Source organism: Megalops cyprinoides, chromosome 10, assembly GCF_013368585.1.
Source record: "Megalops cyprinoides isolate fMegCyp1 chromosome 10, fMegCyp1.pri, whole genome shotgun sequence".
NCBI classification, from domain to species: domain Eukaryota; kingdom Metazoa; phylum Chordata; class Actinopteri; order Elopiformes; family Megalopidae; genus Megalops; species Megalops cyprinoides.
Window position 1 is genome coordinate 34,775,980 of NC_050592.1, and position 17,795 is coordinate 34,793,774.

General features: G+C 45.5%; 1 protein-coding gene across 1 annotated transcript in view; it reads left to right on the plus strand.

Annotated features, from left to right (window-relative positions):
* Nucleotides 1–17,795, plus strand: part of cdkal1 (CDK5 regulatory subunit associated protein 1-like 1) — a 315,495-nt gene that overhangs the window by 219,818 nt on the left and 77,882 nt on the right. Inside the window, exon 11 of the mRNA XM_036537880.1 lies at nucleotides 11,920–12,100. Within this exon, the coding sequence (XP_036393773.1) occupies nucleotides 11,920–12,100 (181 nt within the window). The remainder of the gene's footprint in view (nucleotides 1–11,919; nucleotides 12,101–17,795) is intronic.

The window sequence follows — 17,795 nt, forward strand, 5'->3', positions numbered from 1 at the left end:
ATGCATATGGGCAGAGAGAGATGTAATTTAAACACATCTGTTCAAATATGCATTTCAGATCAAGTCGCTGCCACTTCCCTGTACTGTGGCTGAGTGTTTGACAGGTATTAGATCCCTAAAGTACACAGCAGATGGTATTTATTAGAGAGGAAATGGAAATTTGAGTTCGGGGCTCTTAAGCTTTTTGTCTTCAGTGTTCTGTTTTTTTATTTATTTCCCACCCTCCGCCCCCTCCATTTTAATTGCAGAACTCTGGGCCATTGTGAGATCATAAACAATAGCTTGGTCTAGGCCTGCAGCTGTTTAGGTGAGCTAGCTTCTCTGTGTGGTACCTGTAGCATAGGCGCGGATAAATTATATCCCTAAAACATCTGCATAGTTTTGTTCTACAGTGTGTCATAGGCCTGTGTTGCTTGGCTCCCTGTGCATGCTGGGAGTCTGTCTGTGCTTCTTGGATTGTGTCTGTGTGTGCCTGTGATTCCACAGCTCAGGCTATTGTATGGCCAGGCCTGATCTGCCATATAATGTGTTCTACAGGGCTTCCTCCATCATTCTCACTTATCTGCTATTCTTCTTGAGACATCAGGAATTGAAAAACTTGGGTTCCCTTAAGTAACAGTAGATGTCCTGAGTCATGTCAGGACAGCGTTGTGGTAAGGGAGCAGCTCAGGGTAATCTCCTTGAATCCTTAACAAATGTATGTGGAATTTTATTATGTCTTATTAGAAGAGCTCAGTTAATCCATAATGATTATGTAAATTAAATGTTAAATTGATATTAGTTAATCTGTCAAAGAGGAATGTCAAAATTCCAACTTCCAACCTTTTACCAGTTCCTTCCATCCCAAATGCCAGTTCATACCCACATGCATTTTGCACAAGGTTCATGATCAATAGGTAAAGGCATCTGTCTCCGAGAGTGTGAACAGAGACTACCATCAGTTGATTGAATGAGTGAGGTAAGCCATCCTGAGTTGGGAGCTGGAGGAGGAAGCAGTTGAGACGTCTGCTTTGGCCTCGAGTGGAGAGTCTGACTCGCGGCATTTGCCGTTACAGGTCCATTGTGTCAGGGCTTGGTGGGAGTACCGTGGTTTTGGTTAGCTATCGGTAAGGTGGAGTCACAATAGAAGATTACTTTCAAGGTGAAGCAGGAGAGGGTGGTCGCATTTGTACCCTCTATGATCCCCTTGCTTTCCCATCCATATATTGTGTCAGACCCCAGTCAAGCCTTTCTCTTCTGGCTCTGGAAAAGGATCTTTGCAGAGGGAGCCCAGAATTGTCGCCTCTCTCTTTCCTCCTACATCTGTGGGGAGTAAGACAGAGGCAGCAGCCCCAGAGATCACACAGGCCTTCCCCTGTCTGCTGACTGATTTACTGCAGTTGTTTAAGTGCAATTGTTTGATGACACAAAGACAGGTTAAATAAATGAAATCCAGGGGAACAGGGTGCAGAAAGGAGCCCCCAGGTGCCGTTTTAAACCGTACTGTCACACTGCGTGTTATGCGCCTGCCAAGCGCTGAGGTCCAAACCGTGCAGGAGGCTACATGTAAGAGTAAAAGGATCCCCTTTAAAGCCTGCTCTCGCAGCTGCGGTCGTGTAATGACTCACTGCGTCAGTGCTTTGTCTCAGCGCGCCGTTTGATGTACCCAACTGTAGAAGAGCCCAGGTAAGATCAAATAAATGGGTGTGGATGCTTTGGAATTCTGGCTGAACAACTCATCTTTGATATCAGTGTGGATTTGAAGGACTCCCCATAGGTACTCCCCATACGTTTGTATGCTTATATGTGTATGATTATATGAAAAATGGAGGCTTTTTTTGGTTGTTATTTGAGGTTCAGAGCTCACACAGCTGGCTCACACAGCATGGTAACACAGCAAGGTAAACTCACCCACGACACTGATGATTGCAATATTCCCATTCAGAATTATCAGGGAATTATTCAGAGCCCACCTGCATGTGTTTTTGTGTGCGTGTGTCTGTGCATGCGCACCCTCCATACTTATTCATACCCCTAGTAAAAAAGGAATAAAAACAACATTTTCTGAAATAGAATGAGTTATGTGTGAACAGTATGACTTAGCTTTGTGCAAGGATGGAGAGTAGAAGTTTTTTTAATGATCCAGTAGCTATATTTTTTTCTGTTATGCCCCTTTTTATTCCTGATTATTTGGGGTAATATACAGCTATGTATACACACGTAGTTGTATTAACACAGCACCTCGAAGAAGAATGAATCTGTGTGGAAATCTGGGGAAGGTTGCTCCTCTTGCGCTTGCAGTGCATGCATATCTAGCAGATCCTTGCAGAAACTTTTAGCCATGGCGGAGGCGAGGTCCGCTCCTCTGGCGTAATGACAGGTGTGAGCCTGTCTGCGCGTGGCAGCTGCACGGGGGGAGCTGTATGGGACAGCAGCGCCGCAGCTCTCCCTTTCAGTGCAGTGAGTGCCACTCACAGCGGAGGGCCTGAGCGGCGTCCAGCTCATCGGGGCTTATTACCACCGCAAATTATCGCACCTAAGTGTATCTGTTACTATAGTGACGAGCTCCCTCTCCAGCGGCTCGCAGCAAGGAGAAGGCCTGGAAATTTCTGTCGCTCTCTTTTGAAAGGAGAAGCCATGCCGAGGTCTCCGGTCCAGCCATAGTAATTAAATGAAATGCTTCAGCCTTTCCGTCTCGCCAGCGGACAATGGCGGGTCATCCGCGCTTTCGGGGGGGAGAACGTCTCGTTAAGAAAGCGCGGGCATTTGTTTATTAAATCATTTTAAGAACCAAGTCTGTTGTGCCATTGGTTGTGGGGCCAATTTAAGTTTGTTGAGAGAGGAGCAATGTCGAACAGCAGGGGCTTGTAGGCCGTGGGGTAACTCAAATGGGGGGGCAATGCTGGGATTGCAGCGCAGAACTTTGCAGCTCAGGCGCTGAAGTCTTCCTCATCCAGGTCCTCTCACACTTGTTTACTGCTGGGGAATAACGAGAGCACAATCTAAAAAAACTGATTTGGGTGAAACGGGTAAGCAGTACAAACTAGTTTACAGAGAGGTTTTTGTGTGTGCCATCTGTGGAATAGGGAATTGTGCTCAGAACGAGAGAATCTGAAGTTTGGCTTTTCCACTCAGGATGTTAACGCAGCCATGCATCCATATGGTCTACGCAGCTTGGACACCCTTCGCACAAATGCGCATTGTTCCCCCTGAAATGCAATTTGCATCTTGTGCAATTAGCATAACCATAAAACAGATTTGTCTTCTCACATTTTGTAGGGAGGGGGGGCGGGGGGGGGAGGGGGGTGGACTGATGTGTTTAGTAATTGTTATGCTATAAGTTAACATGCTTGGGTAAAATGTTTTGTTTAATATCGTTTTCGAACACTGGGCAGTGGAACATGTGTTGGAGTCCACATACATCCCCAGATTGCCATCTTAAAGACACCATGCTGGGAAGCACTTTTAGCCAAGGTGTCGCAGCTTGAACTGTGATGCAGGAAGCGCAGACCTCTTGCTTTTCAAAGGATCTACTTAGAATGAAAGATCAATATAATCCCTGGGACTGAGAATAATTAGCCTCCTCAACGCTGAGTGTACCTCTACCTTTAGCCTTTATTTACACACATTGCACACACACCTCAGACCAGTGAAATAGCGTTAGGGTAACGGTGTGGGGCAGGATTTAGCCTTTACACACATTAGTTCCCTTTCAACCCCCTCCCCTTCACAACATCTACACCCACACACACACACTCTCACACAGAATATTGATCTGGAAGAGGTGTAAAAATGTTATGTCTTAGTGGTTTTTCCTCGGTAATATCCTACAGCATTCCGAGTCAGAGAGGAAGCGGTGCTTCTGGGCTGCATGTCAGATGTCTGGCACACGCTCCCCCCTTCGCACATCGGCTCCAGTTTATGTGCCTGCCGCTACCTCTCCGTCCAGCGGCAGCATTGGCTCTTCCCCTTCCTCCTCTTCTTCATCCTCCTGCGCTTTATGCCACATTTCCACTTCAGAGGCATTGGGTGCATGCAGACACCTCCCACCGGACCCTTTTGAGAGCCGCGTGCCCACACAGACCGCGTGTGTTCCTCGAGGCGCCGCCCCCCCGTCCGCTCACGCCCTCACTGCGTCCCGGCCGCTGCCGTGCATCTGTCACACGAGTGCCCGCTCCTGACGAGCGGCAGGCAGATGTTGTGCTCTTTTCCCCGGGAGCCTTGGCAGACAAAGAAATTAGAACAGCTCTGCCCAGGTGCCCACGCCTGTGTGTGCCGGCACGTCTCGTTCAGCGACATCCAAGAGATTTTAATTAAGTGGATTGGGTCCCCACTGTGCCGAGGCCCGCGGTAAACGCCGGCATAAAGCGCAAACGCCGGTCGCAATGAATGGCACTGCACGCAAAGACGACTCACAGGATGGCGTGCATAGAAAACAAAATCAAATACAAGTTGTCAGATTCTGGGTGTGAATGAGTGGGTAAGAATGCATGAATATTTATTAGTCTGATTTAGTGTACGTGGGGCCCCCCCTTCGTAAACGAACAAGCTCAGACAGGGGCAGGCCACTTGTGTCTGTGGTGTTTGAATCATGTGCCATCGATCTGTCTCACAATCTGACAAGCAGCAACAGTCTGATGTGTACTCACACCAGAGCCTGGTCCAGAGTTAGCTGTGCCGGTTTGATTAACCATCCTTAGTTTAACCTCCATGACTTTTATGTGGATCTTATGGGAACAGGTTGAATTTTGGCTGATTTGCATATCACATCATTGAGAGTAGCAACCAACCCAACATTTTATGTTGGAATTCCACAGCAGTGTGTATAGTGGGGTAAGGTTTAGGTTGGAGGGGGTTGCACTGATGACTTGGAGTACAGACAGCTTTGTGTTCAGCTAGTGTACAGTTCCACCCTTGAGGAATTTATGTTTTAAATGAACTGTGTATTTACCAGTATTCACCCAATAACATCGTAGCAGTGTTACTGGGACACTATGACCACGCCTGGCATCATGATTAGCAATGCTGTTCACTCAAGTGATGTTCACTCCCCTCCACCCTTTATTGGCCCCTCTGGTAGTTGGTGCTGTTTATGATGTAGTCCCTTTTGTCTTAGGTGTTCTGTAAGCCCACCCCCAACCTGTCTCAGGGCAGCTGCAGGAGCTGTTGCGCATGCATACTGCAGCATCTTCAAAAGGAATGGCCAGCATGCAGTAGGAGGGAGGGATATTTCATGTGCTGAAACGCACCCCCTGTGCTGTGGTGGTAATCCTTATTCCCAGTGCATGAGGGGGGGCCCGGGAAGCCCCCCGTCCCGCCACCCCTGCGTACAGCCATAATGGGATCCTCTGAATACACGCAGGCCAGGAACTGCGTTCAGTTAAAAACCCTCATTCACCGTGGCAGACACTGGGTGACATTAAACAGTGATCAAAAGTAATCAAGCAATTGATACTGTCCCAAAGTATACAAACAGAATTGTAATCGTGCGCCCCAGCACAGTGGTATCATATATGCTGCTGTTGGCAGATAATACCTGTGTGATTGAGTATTATTTTTCCCAACCACGTACTGCATAAAACCACTGTCTCAGCCATAATGTCTTACCATGTATATACACGCACACACACACACACACACACACACATATTATATACAGTATATATAAAAAATGTGTGTGTGTGTGTCTCCCCAGTGCTACAATTGAAGTGTGATTGCAGGGCGAGACAGGAGCATGGGGCTTTCATGTCATTGTTTGCTAGGTGCATTACTTTGCCGCACGGTACAGTGCAGTGGGAGCCTAAAAGGGGCCAGTCGTTTCATGCCGGGGCTGAAGTGAACCGTAACCGCGAGCAGCCGAAGAGACACAGTCTAATAGCCTCTGAGCCCGCTGCACTCTGTTTGCCCGAGCAGACCGTGTTATTCTAAAGGCTCTCCGCAATCACCGCTGACAAGCCAACAATGCATCAAAGAGACTTACATCTGCCTCAGCATACAAGTAACCATTATGGTATTCCAGACATGGAGAGAGAGAGAGAGTCTTGCACAGCAGAGAGGATTCAATTCTGTCATTTCCCCCCCTCCCAATCCTTTTCTTCTCCAACTCATTCTTCTTCACAGAGGGATAGGACTTTTAAGAGCTGAGGAAGAGGTAATGGATTTGAGGTGGTGTACAGCTCTCTCCCCCTCTCTCTCTGTCTGTCTGAAGAGGTGTAGATCCTGTGGTACTGCAGATTGAAACTTGATGAGACGTGGTGCACCTGGATTACAAAACGCTCCGCCGATTAATTTCAGTCTCTCTCTCAGCGCACCGGCCTGGCTGCGATTACGACCCCGGCTGCTGAAGGCTGTCAAGATCCGGCAAAACACCCAAATCGGTCGCTCTTGAGCGCCATTTCCTCATTTTCTATTTTCTCCCGATATAATTGATTTAAGAGGTACAATGTGTTTAAGGTGTTACAGAAAGCACTTTGAGTAGTGGCCTTAAAGAGGCAGCCGACAGGACGTTAGCTCCTGTGGCGGTTGGGGATGTTGTAGATTCAGCACGGGTTGGAGTAGACCAGGCAAGAGCCATGCATCACAGTCCACATCGACATGTTCTGCTGTAAAGAGAGGAAGGCAAGGCAAGGTTCACTGTTTGGGGTTGAGCACAGCGGCAGTAGCGCTCCCCTTTGAGAATGGGCACCCTATGTTTGTCTTGCAGCACCTTTTTCGACATGCCTCATTAAGAGTCCCTCTCGATGCTGAACACCTCTCGCACAGGCACCCCGTAGAATTTTTTTCATCTACACATTTCCGTGCAAGGTTAAGCCTGTTTTTATCCTGAAAGTTATATTTTTGTAATGGGATAGGGACCGTACCTGGGTATCACATTCAGGTCAAATGCAGGTCTCCTCATTTGCGGCTTGATTGTACGTTTAGGTCTAAACAAGAAAAATGACATCACTTTTTCTGCTCCCTACAGTATTTGTGGAGCAGTTGTTTTTGTGTCTCTGTGCACTCCCCATGAGTCTCTGTGATCCTGTGTTCTGCTTTGCCTGTACAAACACAAACACAACCAGCGCTCGGGAAAGGGGGCTCTGGGATGATTGTGAGGTAATGAGGTGGAGGAAGATAGGTCTGTCACTGCACTAATTGGCCTTGGGACATCAGGAGGTGCTTCACTGTTTGTAAAATAGCAACCTTTAAGAAGCATAAGATCTTATTCCACCTATAGCAATTTGGCTAATGCCAAATTAGTGTGCGGCGTCAGATTTCACTTCTAAGATCACTTGCAGTGTGGATAACATCTAATGCGAAAGTCATGTATCTCAAGAAGGAATACCCCAGTTTAGCATTTTAATGAGGGCTTTAGCGATTGTTTATCAGCATGGCCCATGAAGTGTGTAGGCCTTGTCCACAGTTCAGGTCTGTGTTTTTTAAAAGAGTAGTCTCTGTTCATGTTCCAGGGTGCACTGAGGTCCTTTTAGTTGCCCCTGCCCCAGTTCTCCTAAACACCCAAAGCTGTTCAGCGGACAGTGGCATCAGAAGATAAACTACAGGCAGCTTGAAATCATTTTCCTTTAAACTTTTTTTTCTCCCTCCCATCAAAGAATCCGCTCACCCGGCTCCGCCTAGATGCCCAGCTCTCCCGCGAGACCGAGATGTATTATATTGCAGGATTCCAATATTTACACTGAAGCTATTCTGCTTCCAACTATCTTTAATGTTTGCACCCCCCCACAAGAAAGGATTAAGTGTGATGTTTCTGAGTGATGCTCCAGTGACAGCCCAGCTCTGACTCAGTGGGCCATGTTGAAACACTAAACTCAACAACCTCTCAGTAATTGCTCCGTGCTAAGGAAGCCAAATGTGTAAGCCCTGGAAAATAGGCCAGCCAGGACATATATGGAAAGCCTTCCTGGTCAGAATTTTGTATGAAGCCTTCCTTTTTCCTTAGGCTTCAGTTTGCAAGGTATTTGTTTATTTTCTCTCTCTCTCTCTCTGAGGACTGTTGTTTTCTACATTTGCAAAGGTCAAGGATTCATAACTGCCCGTGGTCCCTCTTGAATATTGATGAGCGCTGTCAGTGAAAATGTATCAATAGGTCAGAGGTTATCAGCTGAAAGCATATGGGTAAACCTAATGCGATTAAGAATGCACATTACGTTCTGGTTTGTCAATAAGCAGAGATAAATACTCCCGCAGTCGCACTCTGAAACAAAAGGGGACCTGGGTCTGATACAGGAATGGCGTGATGAAATCAAGCCGTTTCGCCCTCTGTCCTTAGGTTGAGTTACCCCTGTCTTCTATAGGAGTCACATTTAAAATTGGAGCTCAGTGAAACAGGATCAGCATTCAGCCTTCACCTGGGGTCTGTCAAGGTATAGTAGCCATTAAAAAACACTCATGCAAAAAGTAAAGCTGGAGCCACCCTTATAAAGATGAATAAAACCCAGTCTGAGTTGAAACAGCCTTTTCCTGTATATCAGATTACACTGGATGAAAACGCATATTTTGTTATCATAAATTATCCCTTTTCTGTGTTTCTTAAACAGATTAATAGATCAGAAATATAAAATGAATTGCCTGTCAACATGTATTTGATCACCCAGTCTCTTAAGGCTGATATTTGATATCAGTAGAGTGTTATCTGTAATAATCAGTATCCGCACACGGCACATTTTCTCTCCAATGCAGTAGATGACAGCGGTGCAGGCGCAGGGTAGTGCATCTGTGGGAGTGCTGTGTATGTGCTGTCTGTAACTGAGCTCTGGAAGGGCTACCTCTCTGCAGACAGGTGGAGCAGTAGACTGCTGACCACCAGAGCCTTGCTGTTGGGGTCTCCCAGAGTCCAGACATTTTTTTACCTGCCAGGAAGAGCTCCTTATGTCAGTGCATGCTAATATTTGACTGGAAGCAGGTTTTGAGAAACCCAAGTCTGGGTCTGATGTTGTTTCCCGTAACCAAGTGTCATTCATCTCCATCACTGCTCTACTTCTCTGAGTGAAGAATAATTTAGGGGGCAAAAATGATACATGCTTTTTGGAGAATTAGCTGAGAAAACAATTGAGTGCATTCGCAGTGGACCATGATTTAGCAGGCAAAAACCAAACATCCAGTTGTCTAGGCCAATTAAAAGGCTCCACATGTGTGATTGGTCTTTTTTTTTTACCAGTGGCTCTTTGACATTTCCAAAATGTGAAACTCCATGAGATCCTGCGACTATTCTTTAATCTTCTGGTTGGGGAGATTTTGTGAATGAGTGCTTGAGTGGTTGAACACTCCAAATACAGAAAATGCATATGCATTTGCAATGTGCTAATGAAATAGGTCATCTAATGGATTGAAATGGTTTAATCTGTCCATGTAAATAAAAATTCATTTGTAAAAATGAGTGCCCCACAAGGATAAGAATTACTATGCTTTAATAAGAGGAAACATTTCTAAAGGGCTTGCAGTTTTACAAGGCACAGAGCACTCCATTGATAGGAATGGCTGACATCAACTGCATGTAGGGATCAAAAACAGTGGGAGAGAAAAATTCCAATGCTGATGCTGCTTAAAAACTCTGAGATTGTAAAAATTAAGCCATCTGCTTATAAGAATCAATTTGAGCTTACTTAGAACATGTAATATGGTAATCAGTGGAGTGCAATGGTGCATAGTTAATGAAAAAAAGTCATTCAAATTTGAATACAGGGTATCTCTGTCAGTATCTTGCACTAATTGCCAAATCAACAAGCACCAAATACTTTGAGGAAAAAGTTGTACAGTTTCAAGTACCTGGGTGCCAGTTGACATGGCAGGAATAAGAAAGACTTGAAAAATGTTTTTTGCCTTTTTATTAGTCTTAAGACCAGTGAAAGAAATGCATCTGAGAAATTGGGCGTTCCACTGTGTATTCTGTGAAGAACTAAGGAGGCATGAAAGGGAATATGAATAGACAGGATACCACAGCAGCAGTTATCATGGAAACACAATAATTAACTTGAGTTAAAATATGATTTTATGCTTTCATTTAGTTAAGGATGTTGACTGGACTATGGCATTATGGCTCAAACATTGCTAGCAATTCACACTGTGACATTCAAATAACTAACATGAGTCATGTCATGTCTGTGTTATTGAATTAAGGATTGTAAAAAAAAAAATACTGAACGCATGGATGTATATGCTCTTTGAAACATATACATCCATTTCATCCCCTCCGTTGGAAACTTGCGTTGAGACTCAACTGTTAGTGAGATTGGAATGCACTGTGCACTGTTTTAACAATCACTGAAAGCTGGTGGGTCTGGTGAAGTCAGGTCATCACATGCATTTTAAGCATAACAAGACGCCATTAGAACCAGCAACAGACATAAGAATACATGTCTGTCTCTGCTTTTGCCAACAGCAGCCACTCACCCAAGTGACACTGCTCATTTTGACAAAGGCACTAGCCTCACCAGCCAAAGGATTTCCAAGGGCATGCTGCCGTTGTGGTCTCTTGAAAGCAAGGGCTTTCTCGAGTTGTAGATGCTCCCCTTTGTTTCGTCCTAATGGCTCTGATGTTTGTAGGGTTTGCCCTCAGTGAGCTCCTCTCTGCAGAAATGACTGATTTAATCTGATGTTCCCTTCCCGCAAATACCTGCGGTTTTGTAGTACTTCTGCTAAGTAGACTACCATTATCAGGTTTGCCTAATCTCCTCTAATGAACATCACATTTATGTGAATGGATCACAGGATCCTCCGCCTACTTCATAAAAGTGATGTCGTTATTTCCACTGGAACTGAGCAGGGATGTGTATTTGTGCTATTATTCCGGGAAGGCCAATAGTTCTCTTTCTTTTCCTTTCAGATCTGTTTATCATTGTTTCAGTATTCAGTGATTTCTTATGAGTCATAGCTTGAACCCCTTAACCACAAATGGAGGTCCCATTCAATACATGTAGCTTCTTAGTTTTTTCCCTGGTTGGTTCAGTAGCCTTTGTTTTTCATCTGGTATCTGGGCATTACAAAAGTGTCCATCACTGAAGTGTAGGTAGATGGTTGTGCTCTGAATCTGTTCAAATGGGTGTATATGGGCATGTTGAATTTCTTCCCGTGGTTATCAGGCAAAGAGCTATGAACCAGTGCTCAGCACATACATTTAATGACCTACACATGTAGGATAATAGATTTCAGCTGTGTCCATTAGCTGATCCATGAGCGTTTTGTAGTCGTAGCAGTGATAGTTTATCTTTCTTCTGGGCCCATCCATGTAGCCCCCCCCAATCAGCAAACTGACTGTAAACATGTAGCCCATTCACTAAGGTCACAAGGCTGCATATGCACAATGTGTAGATGCCTGTAAGTGTAGGTCCAAGGCCTGAGGTGCAAGTAAAAGAATAAATGGGTAAAAAAAGAGCATAAGGCCTTTTGACCCCTTCAGCTGATGCAGTGGCTTTGACGCAGTGTAGCCTTGAAGTTGTTTTGTTTGCTGCTGGTCCAAGATCAATGATAATAGAATATATGCATAAAATAATCCATAAATCCATTCCTCCGCAAAGGCCCTAATTCAATCTGTAGCCAAGCCGATAATCAATGGCCATGGAGGCTACTAACCAGGGTCTGCTGCATAGTATGATCCTAGCAACAACGCTGCCAAAATTTACTTTACCATCCTGTCACCCCCACACAGGCAGCAAGGAATTAATAACATTCATCTGGTTCTAGCGTTCAAGGGCTTTTGTGTGACACTGCACATCATAGTACCCAAAGTTCTAAGATCTAAGAAAACCCAAAGATTTTTTTTATCCAATTGTGTGCCTGTTGTAGGAGTCATCATAGCAGCCTTATACCAGTGTGGAGAGCATGAGCAGATTCAGTCAGGGTGGAGTCAGTATAGCTGCCTTATACCAATGTGAAGAGCATATGCAGATTTAGTTATTGTAGCTAAAGTTTTAAACTGTGGTAACGCTGCTGCCTTGTCATCAGGGTGCCTGGCATCACCATCGCCACGGACATCATCTGCGGTTTCCCTGGTGAGACGGACGCAGACTTCCAGGAGACGTTGGAGCTGGTGAAAGAGTATCACTTTCCCAGTCTCTTCATCAATCAGTTCTACCCCCGGCCCGGGACCCCTGCTGCGAAGATGGAGCAGGTCCCCGCATACATGGTAAGATAAACCCCCCCAGACGCCTCACACCCCTCCAGCCTGCATCACTCAGGGGCCAGCAAGCAATGCGTACAGAATGGCACATCCTTACTGATGGCATGGCTAATGTATGTGTGCATGTGTGGGCATGGGAGTATGCAGGCATATGTGTTGTGTGTGTGTGTGTTTGTGCTTGTGTGTGTTGGTGCAAAGGGATATGAGTACACATGTATTGTGTGCACGTGTGCGTGAGTATGTACACATATGTATTGTTCATCAGAATGAACGCACATATTGAGTGTTTGCAGGTGCGAGAGTATGTGCAGATATGTGTTGTCTGTCTGTGTGTGTGAGTATATGCACGTGTGCATGTATTGTGTGTGTGTGTCTGTGTGTGAGTGTGTTTGCTCTGTATTGTGTGTGCGTGTCTGTGTGTGAGTGTGTTTGCTCTGTATTGTGTGTGCATGTGAGTTTACAATCCTGAACATATAATTCTGCTAGTGGGGTTGCTGTGCCTGACCACATGGATTATGTAATCCCCAGAACTCCTCAGTGATTTATTCTACTTCATCTACCCTGTTTGATGGTCAAATAAATAAATTAATCAAAGAAGGATACCTCTCTTACAAGGCAGTGGGAGTTAGCTAGTGATCTGTAATGGGAACTATCAGGCTATCAGTGTAAAACTAAAAGGCTGTGAAACTCAGAAGGCACCTCTCTCCTCTCATTGCTGTGCTGTGCTTGGCCCTTTTGCGAGACCTGGGGCATCATGCACGTCCCAGCTGAAGCTGCAGGATCAGTAAGAGGACTCTGTGCCCAGAGGAAGCAGGACTCGGCTGCTGTCAGTTTTAGCTGACCTGCACCAGCCCACTCGCCCAGCCATCTACAGGCTGGAGGCAAAGACACAGCCACAAGCAGGGCTTTCCCATAGTCGCTGCGTGGGGAGTAAGCACAGAGGTGTAGGCTGCCATGGCACTGGCTGGCAAATGCATAGGTCAGCAAAGGGGCCAGTTAGCTACACCGTTCTCTGCTGATTGATTTCAGATGGTGCTACATGATACACTGTACGTGCAGAATAGTGAGTATGTATGCTGTGTGTTTGGAGTGTGTGTCTGTTTATACAGTTACAGTTACACAGGCAATGGTCATCAGCTGAACTGGTAGGCCTAGCTGTCCTTTTGTCTGCACATGTTGCAGCATCAGATTTCAGCTGCATAGTGAATAATTGCAAACCGCTCAATGACGATAGACACTTCAGTGCTACTGGCTAATTGGTGAGAAGAGCTCTTTTCCATTTTCATTAAATCCAGTAGGTGGTAAGACATCTGATACCTGCCCTGAAGGCTGGTATAACCATAGGTGGGCAAGCTCTCCCTGGAAAGTAGTACAATTGTGAAGAGAGATTTGGCAGGCCCAAACAATCTCTCCCCTCTCATCTACAAGTGTTAAAAAGGGGACAGAAGTTAAAAGAGAATGTGATGTTTCCTCTAACGCCGAGCGACTCTCGGTGTTGGTGACCGTGCGTCTGAGCAGTGGCGCGTCTGAGCGTTTGTAATGCCATTAAGGAATAACGTGTGAAATTTTGCCCTTCAACAGGGAGAAAAAAGCAAAACTGTTCCAATTATGTCAAGATCTCCGCCAAACGCAGTCTTGTGTGATGCACAGCTTCTGGGGGATTAGTTCCTTCAAAGACACTGTCGTTCTCTCCTACTATATATTGAAAAAAAATCACAGTAATTAATATAAACATCTTTGGTGAGACTTAAGAAAGGGTTACTTGAAGCCAGGAATAATTTCCTTTTCATCTCTTCTTGGAAGGAATTGAATCATTTTTTGCTTTTATGAAGGAAAATAAAATATTTGCTAGCTGTCCAGTGTGTAATCAAAGGGCTGGTTTTTGTTTCTTAAATGAGTTTTCCCAGAAAGGCACAGGCAGAGAAGTATGCCACAGTCTCATAAGTATGTCTGATGCAACAATGGCAATATTTGTGTTTAACTTTGAAAACCCACATCATATTTTTACACAACAGAAATCAGGATTTGTTGTTTTGAAGACATTATGTATGTTCTCAAAAAAACTCATTCTGTTGTAATGTGTATGTGTGTGTGTTCATGGTGAGCAAGGACCACAGGTCCACGGTGATCAGCAGAGCAGAATGATATAGCGGTTAAGGTCAGTACTTTACTCCTCTAATGAACTTGTAGTTAAAGTGTAGTTAAATTCTGGGGCGGCTGAGCTTATGAAAAGGCTGCTCCTGATAGAGAGCGCTGCGTCAATGGAGGACATGCCTGTCTGCTGCATGGTGGCCTGCAGAAATAGCAAATGTGCACCCTGAGCATGTGGCTTGGGTTTGCAGCCCATTTTCCATTTGCAGGGGGACACCAGACACTTTCTCAGGGGTGCTTCTCCAAATGCTCGCTGACTTTTTCACAAAAAACAAAAAAACAAAAAAAAAAAAAACAGACCCAAGTGTCAAACGCCCGTCGTGGGGCTTTGCCCTTGGTGCATTTGGTGAAATCTCACACTCACAGGCGGGAACCCCAAGTGAACTAGAGTCCACTGCACTGTGATTTTGCAGTATGTGACAACAGTGGAGCCAAGCTAAACCTGCCAGTTCATTCATCACAGTTACCTAAGAGAACATTCCTAGCCTTTGCGTTTAATGCTGCTTTGGAAAAAAGAAAGATGATCTCCAGCGATGCAGCTCAGAGATCGATGCCACGTTTCGATAGAGAGCTTTCAAAACAAAAGACGAAAAAGTGACCAGGCCCAAACAGCGCTGGTCTTGATTACCTGATAATGACAAGATGTGGCAGACGATGGCATAAAGGCTTCACTCCAATCGTTCTTCATTAGGTAGTGCAGCTGCTGACAGATGTCCCACAGATGTGATTGCATTATGGGATTTCCTAAAGATTGGACCCAACTGAAACAATTAGGGAGACTAATGAAGCTAAAACTATTAGAGGAAGACTGTATTGTGGGCAGGCCTCTGAGGAATTCGCTCTCTGCTGTTTATCATCTGTCCATTGGCACTCTATGTGGTTTACATGGCATTTTTAAACCTTGAGGTTGAAACCATTGCACATGTATCTGCAGGTGCAGCTTTAAAACATGGTCTAACATCAGCCAGATGCATAAATGACAGCATCCTCCAGTTCAGACTAATCCACCAGTGAACAAAGGTGTCCCTGTGCGGTGCTTTCTTAATATTACTGTGGGATACCACAGTAAGCCCCTGCTTTGAGCAGCTCTCCCAGATTCCATTCTCTACCTTCCATTGTTTTGCTGTCTTTAATGCTGACATCCAAATGTGTCTCCCTCCTGCCTTCACCATCACAGCACCCTGCACATCAAAGGGATGTCAGGTCCTTCGTATAGAGGGCTTCTGGGTGTCTCATTCTCTTTCCTCTGGAACCCACAAAATCACACCCACCCTCAGGGTGGAATCACAGCGATTCGCTGAGGAGTTCAGACATATGAAGGGTTTTTACTCAGGCTATCAAAAGGAGAAAAATAATTTATTTTTTTCTTTGTGGTGGTGTAATTGTTGTGATACTTTTCATTGTGATGTGAGCGCTCTTGGGTCTGCAGATCAACACATCACAGTGAGTTCAGTTCACCAAAACAAAATGTACCAAAGTAAATCTTAGCATTTTGCTAAGTAGTGCCTTGTAGAAAAATTAAAAATGAATTAAACGCTTTGATGATTTTTTTTTTTGGTTAGCTTTCTTGCTGAGAAGTTATTGATGCTTGTAAGCCATGCCCCCATCTGTCTATGATGCTCCAGGGGGAGTGGAGATTAACCTTTGACCTATGATGTATGGAAGCATACTGTACATTGCAGAGATTTCGTGATCTTACAGGAGGGAAGGATTCAAAAATTGAATACATTATTACCGGTCAAGTCCTTTGGAGTCAGAACAATCGAAATGCATTGACATGTATTACTGTGCATCAGTTGGCCAGGATGTTTATTTTTCACCCCCTGTCCCATCAGCCAAACCAATGATAGCCCTTCTTTCAGTGGGTGAAATCAAGTGGATGTCTGCATGTGCTGTGGGTACCCTCGTATGGGCAGAGCTCTGCTGGTCTATTGCACTCAGTCAGACACCTGAAGCAGGTTGCGTTCATGCTGATGAACAGGTTGAATGTGCCGCATCTCTTGCTGTTGGCTCGACCAGTGTACCAGCCTTGCTCCTCTCAGACAGTCATACAACGAGCCGCGTCCCCCCTCTTCTGTGAGCTCCAGGCGGAGACGGCAGGCACTCGCAGATTGGGATGAGGGGCCAAGCAGGGCAGCCTGAGGGGTCCTCCCAGAGCCCATCCATGCGCTCGCTGGTTCAGCCTCTCCTGCGCCTGGTCTTCGAAACGGACTCCTCCAGATGGCTCCAATGGCTGCCTGGGGCCCAGCGGAGGGACTAATTTGGGGACAAGCGATTGGGTTTCTCAGCACGTTTAGAATGCCTCCTTGGCAGCCTGGCTGGTCCGGTGCCCCCTATGTCGGCCTGGTGATAAACGACCAGGTGCTGATAACGGATTGCTTCCGTGGCTGTCGGACAGCAAGAATGGCGCAGGTCCTGCAGGTGGGATCTGCCCGGCGGTTCCGCCAGCCCTCCGAAAGCCTTGCGCTTAATTGTCCCCCCCTCGCCATGGCTTTAGTTTGGATAAATAATGATGGTGGCGCGAAATGCTACTCATGCTACCTGGACAGCGGTATACTTTGACAGCAGCATCTCAATACACTGGCTCTCTCAGTGGGTCTCTCAGTTTTAGCAGTCATGTGCTTGTTGAGTTCAATAAAAGGTGGGGGTATTGGACGCTGCCTGATTTAAAGCCTTTGCCTCTGTTTGTTGACTGGAATCTGAATGCAAAACATAATGTGTTTGCAGACGGGTTCACGGCCTTATCGGATGAGGTCCACCTAAGTGTGACAGCTGAGCACAGCATTTGAAGGATGTAATCTAACACGTTTTACTCTCCGTCACACACAGAACAACAAATCATCCGAAGAATATAACGTGTCGGTTTAGTGTGCAGTTTGGGTGTATTTTGCAAGGGAACTTGGCTTGCAAAAATATTTGAGATATTTATCGTTTGTAGAATTACAGTAAAATCTATCTCCATGTAGCTTTCATGTGACGCTAGCTCGTCTTGTGTCTTGAGTTCTGAACATATGTTGAGTTTCGTTTGACAGTCATGCTCCCTAGGGGCCGAGCATCTCTCTGGCTGCACTGTGGTAAGCCCGAGAACCATAGCGTCACACTGCTGTTAAAGGTCTGTTACTCTCTGTGTGAGCTGTGAGGCCATCTCTTACAATGCCACCAAGTTGTCACTGCCTAGAGCTTTCATCACCCCCCCACCCCTAAACAGCAATATTTTTGAAGCCCATTTGTGAGCAAGAATCCCAAGCGGCCCAGCTCTGTGCTCACTACCCAGACATTGTGAAGCCGCTTGGGCCATAGGGCCCTTGAGGAGAGTCTCATACATGACCAAAGGGTCAATTTAGGCCATTTTAAAGCAGTCTCCATATTCCCCTCTTCATTCTAAAAGCCAGCATTTTGTAAGGCTGCACTCAAGTCCACAGTCTGAACTGTGGGTGGCTTTGACTTTTGTGCCTAAAATGCAGGGACTTATTTTTATTTTTTCAGAAATACTAAAACATTCATTTTCCATTTTGTTTCATTTACCTCTTGAACATCATTTCAGTTCAAT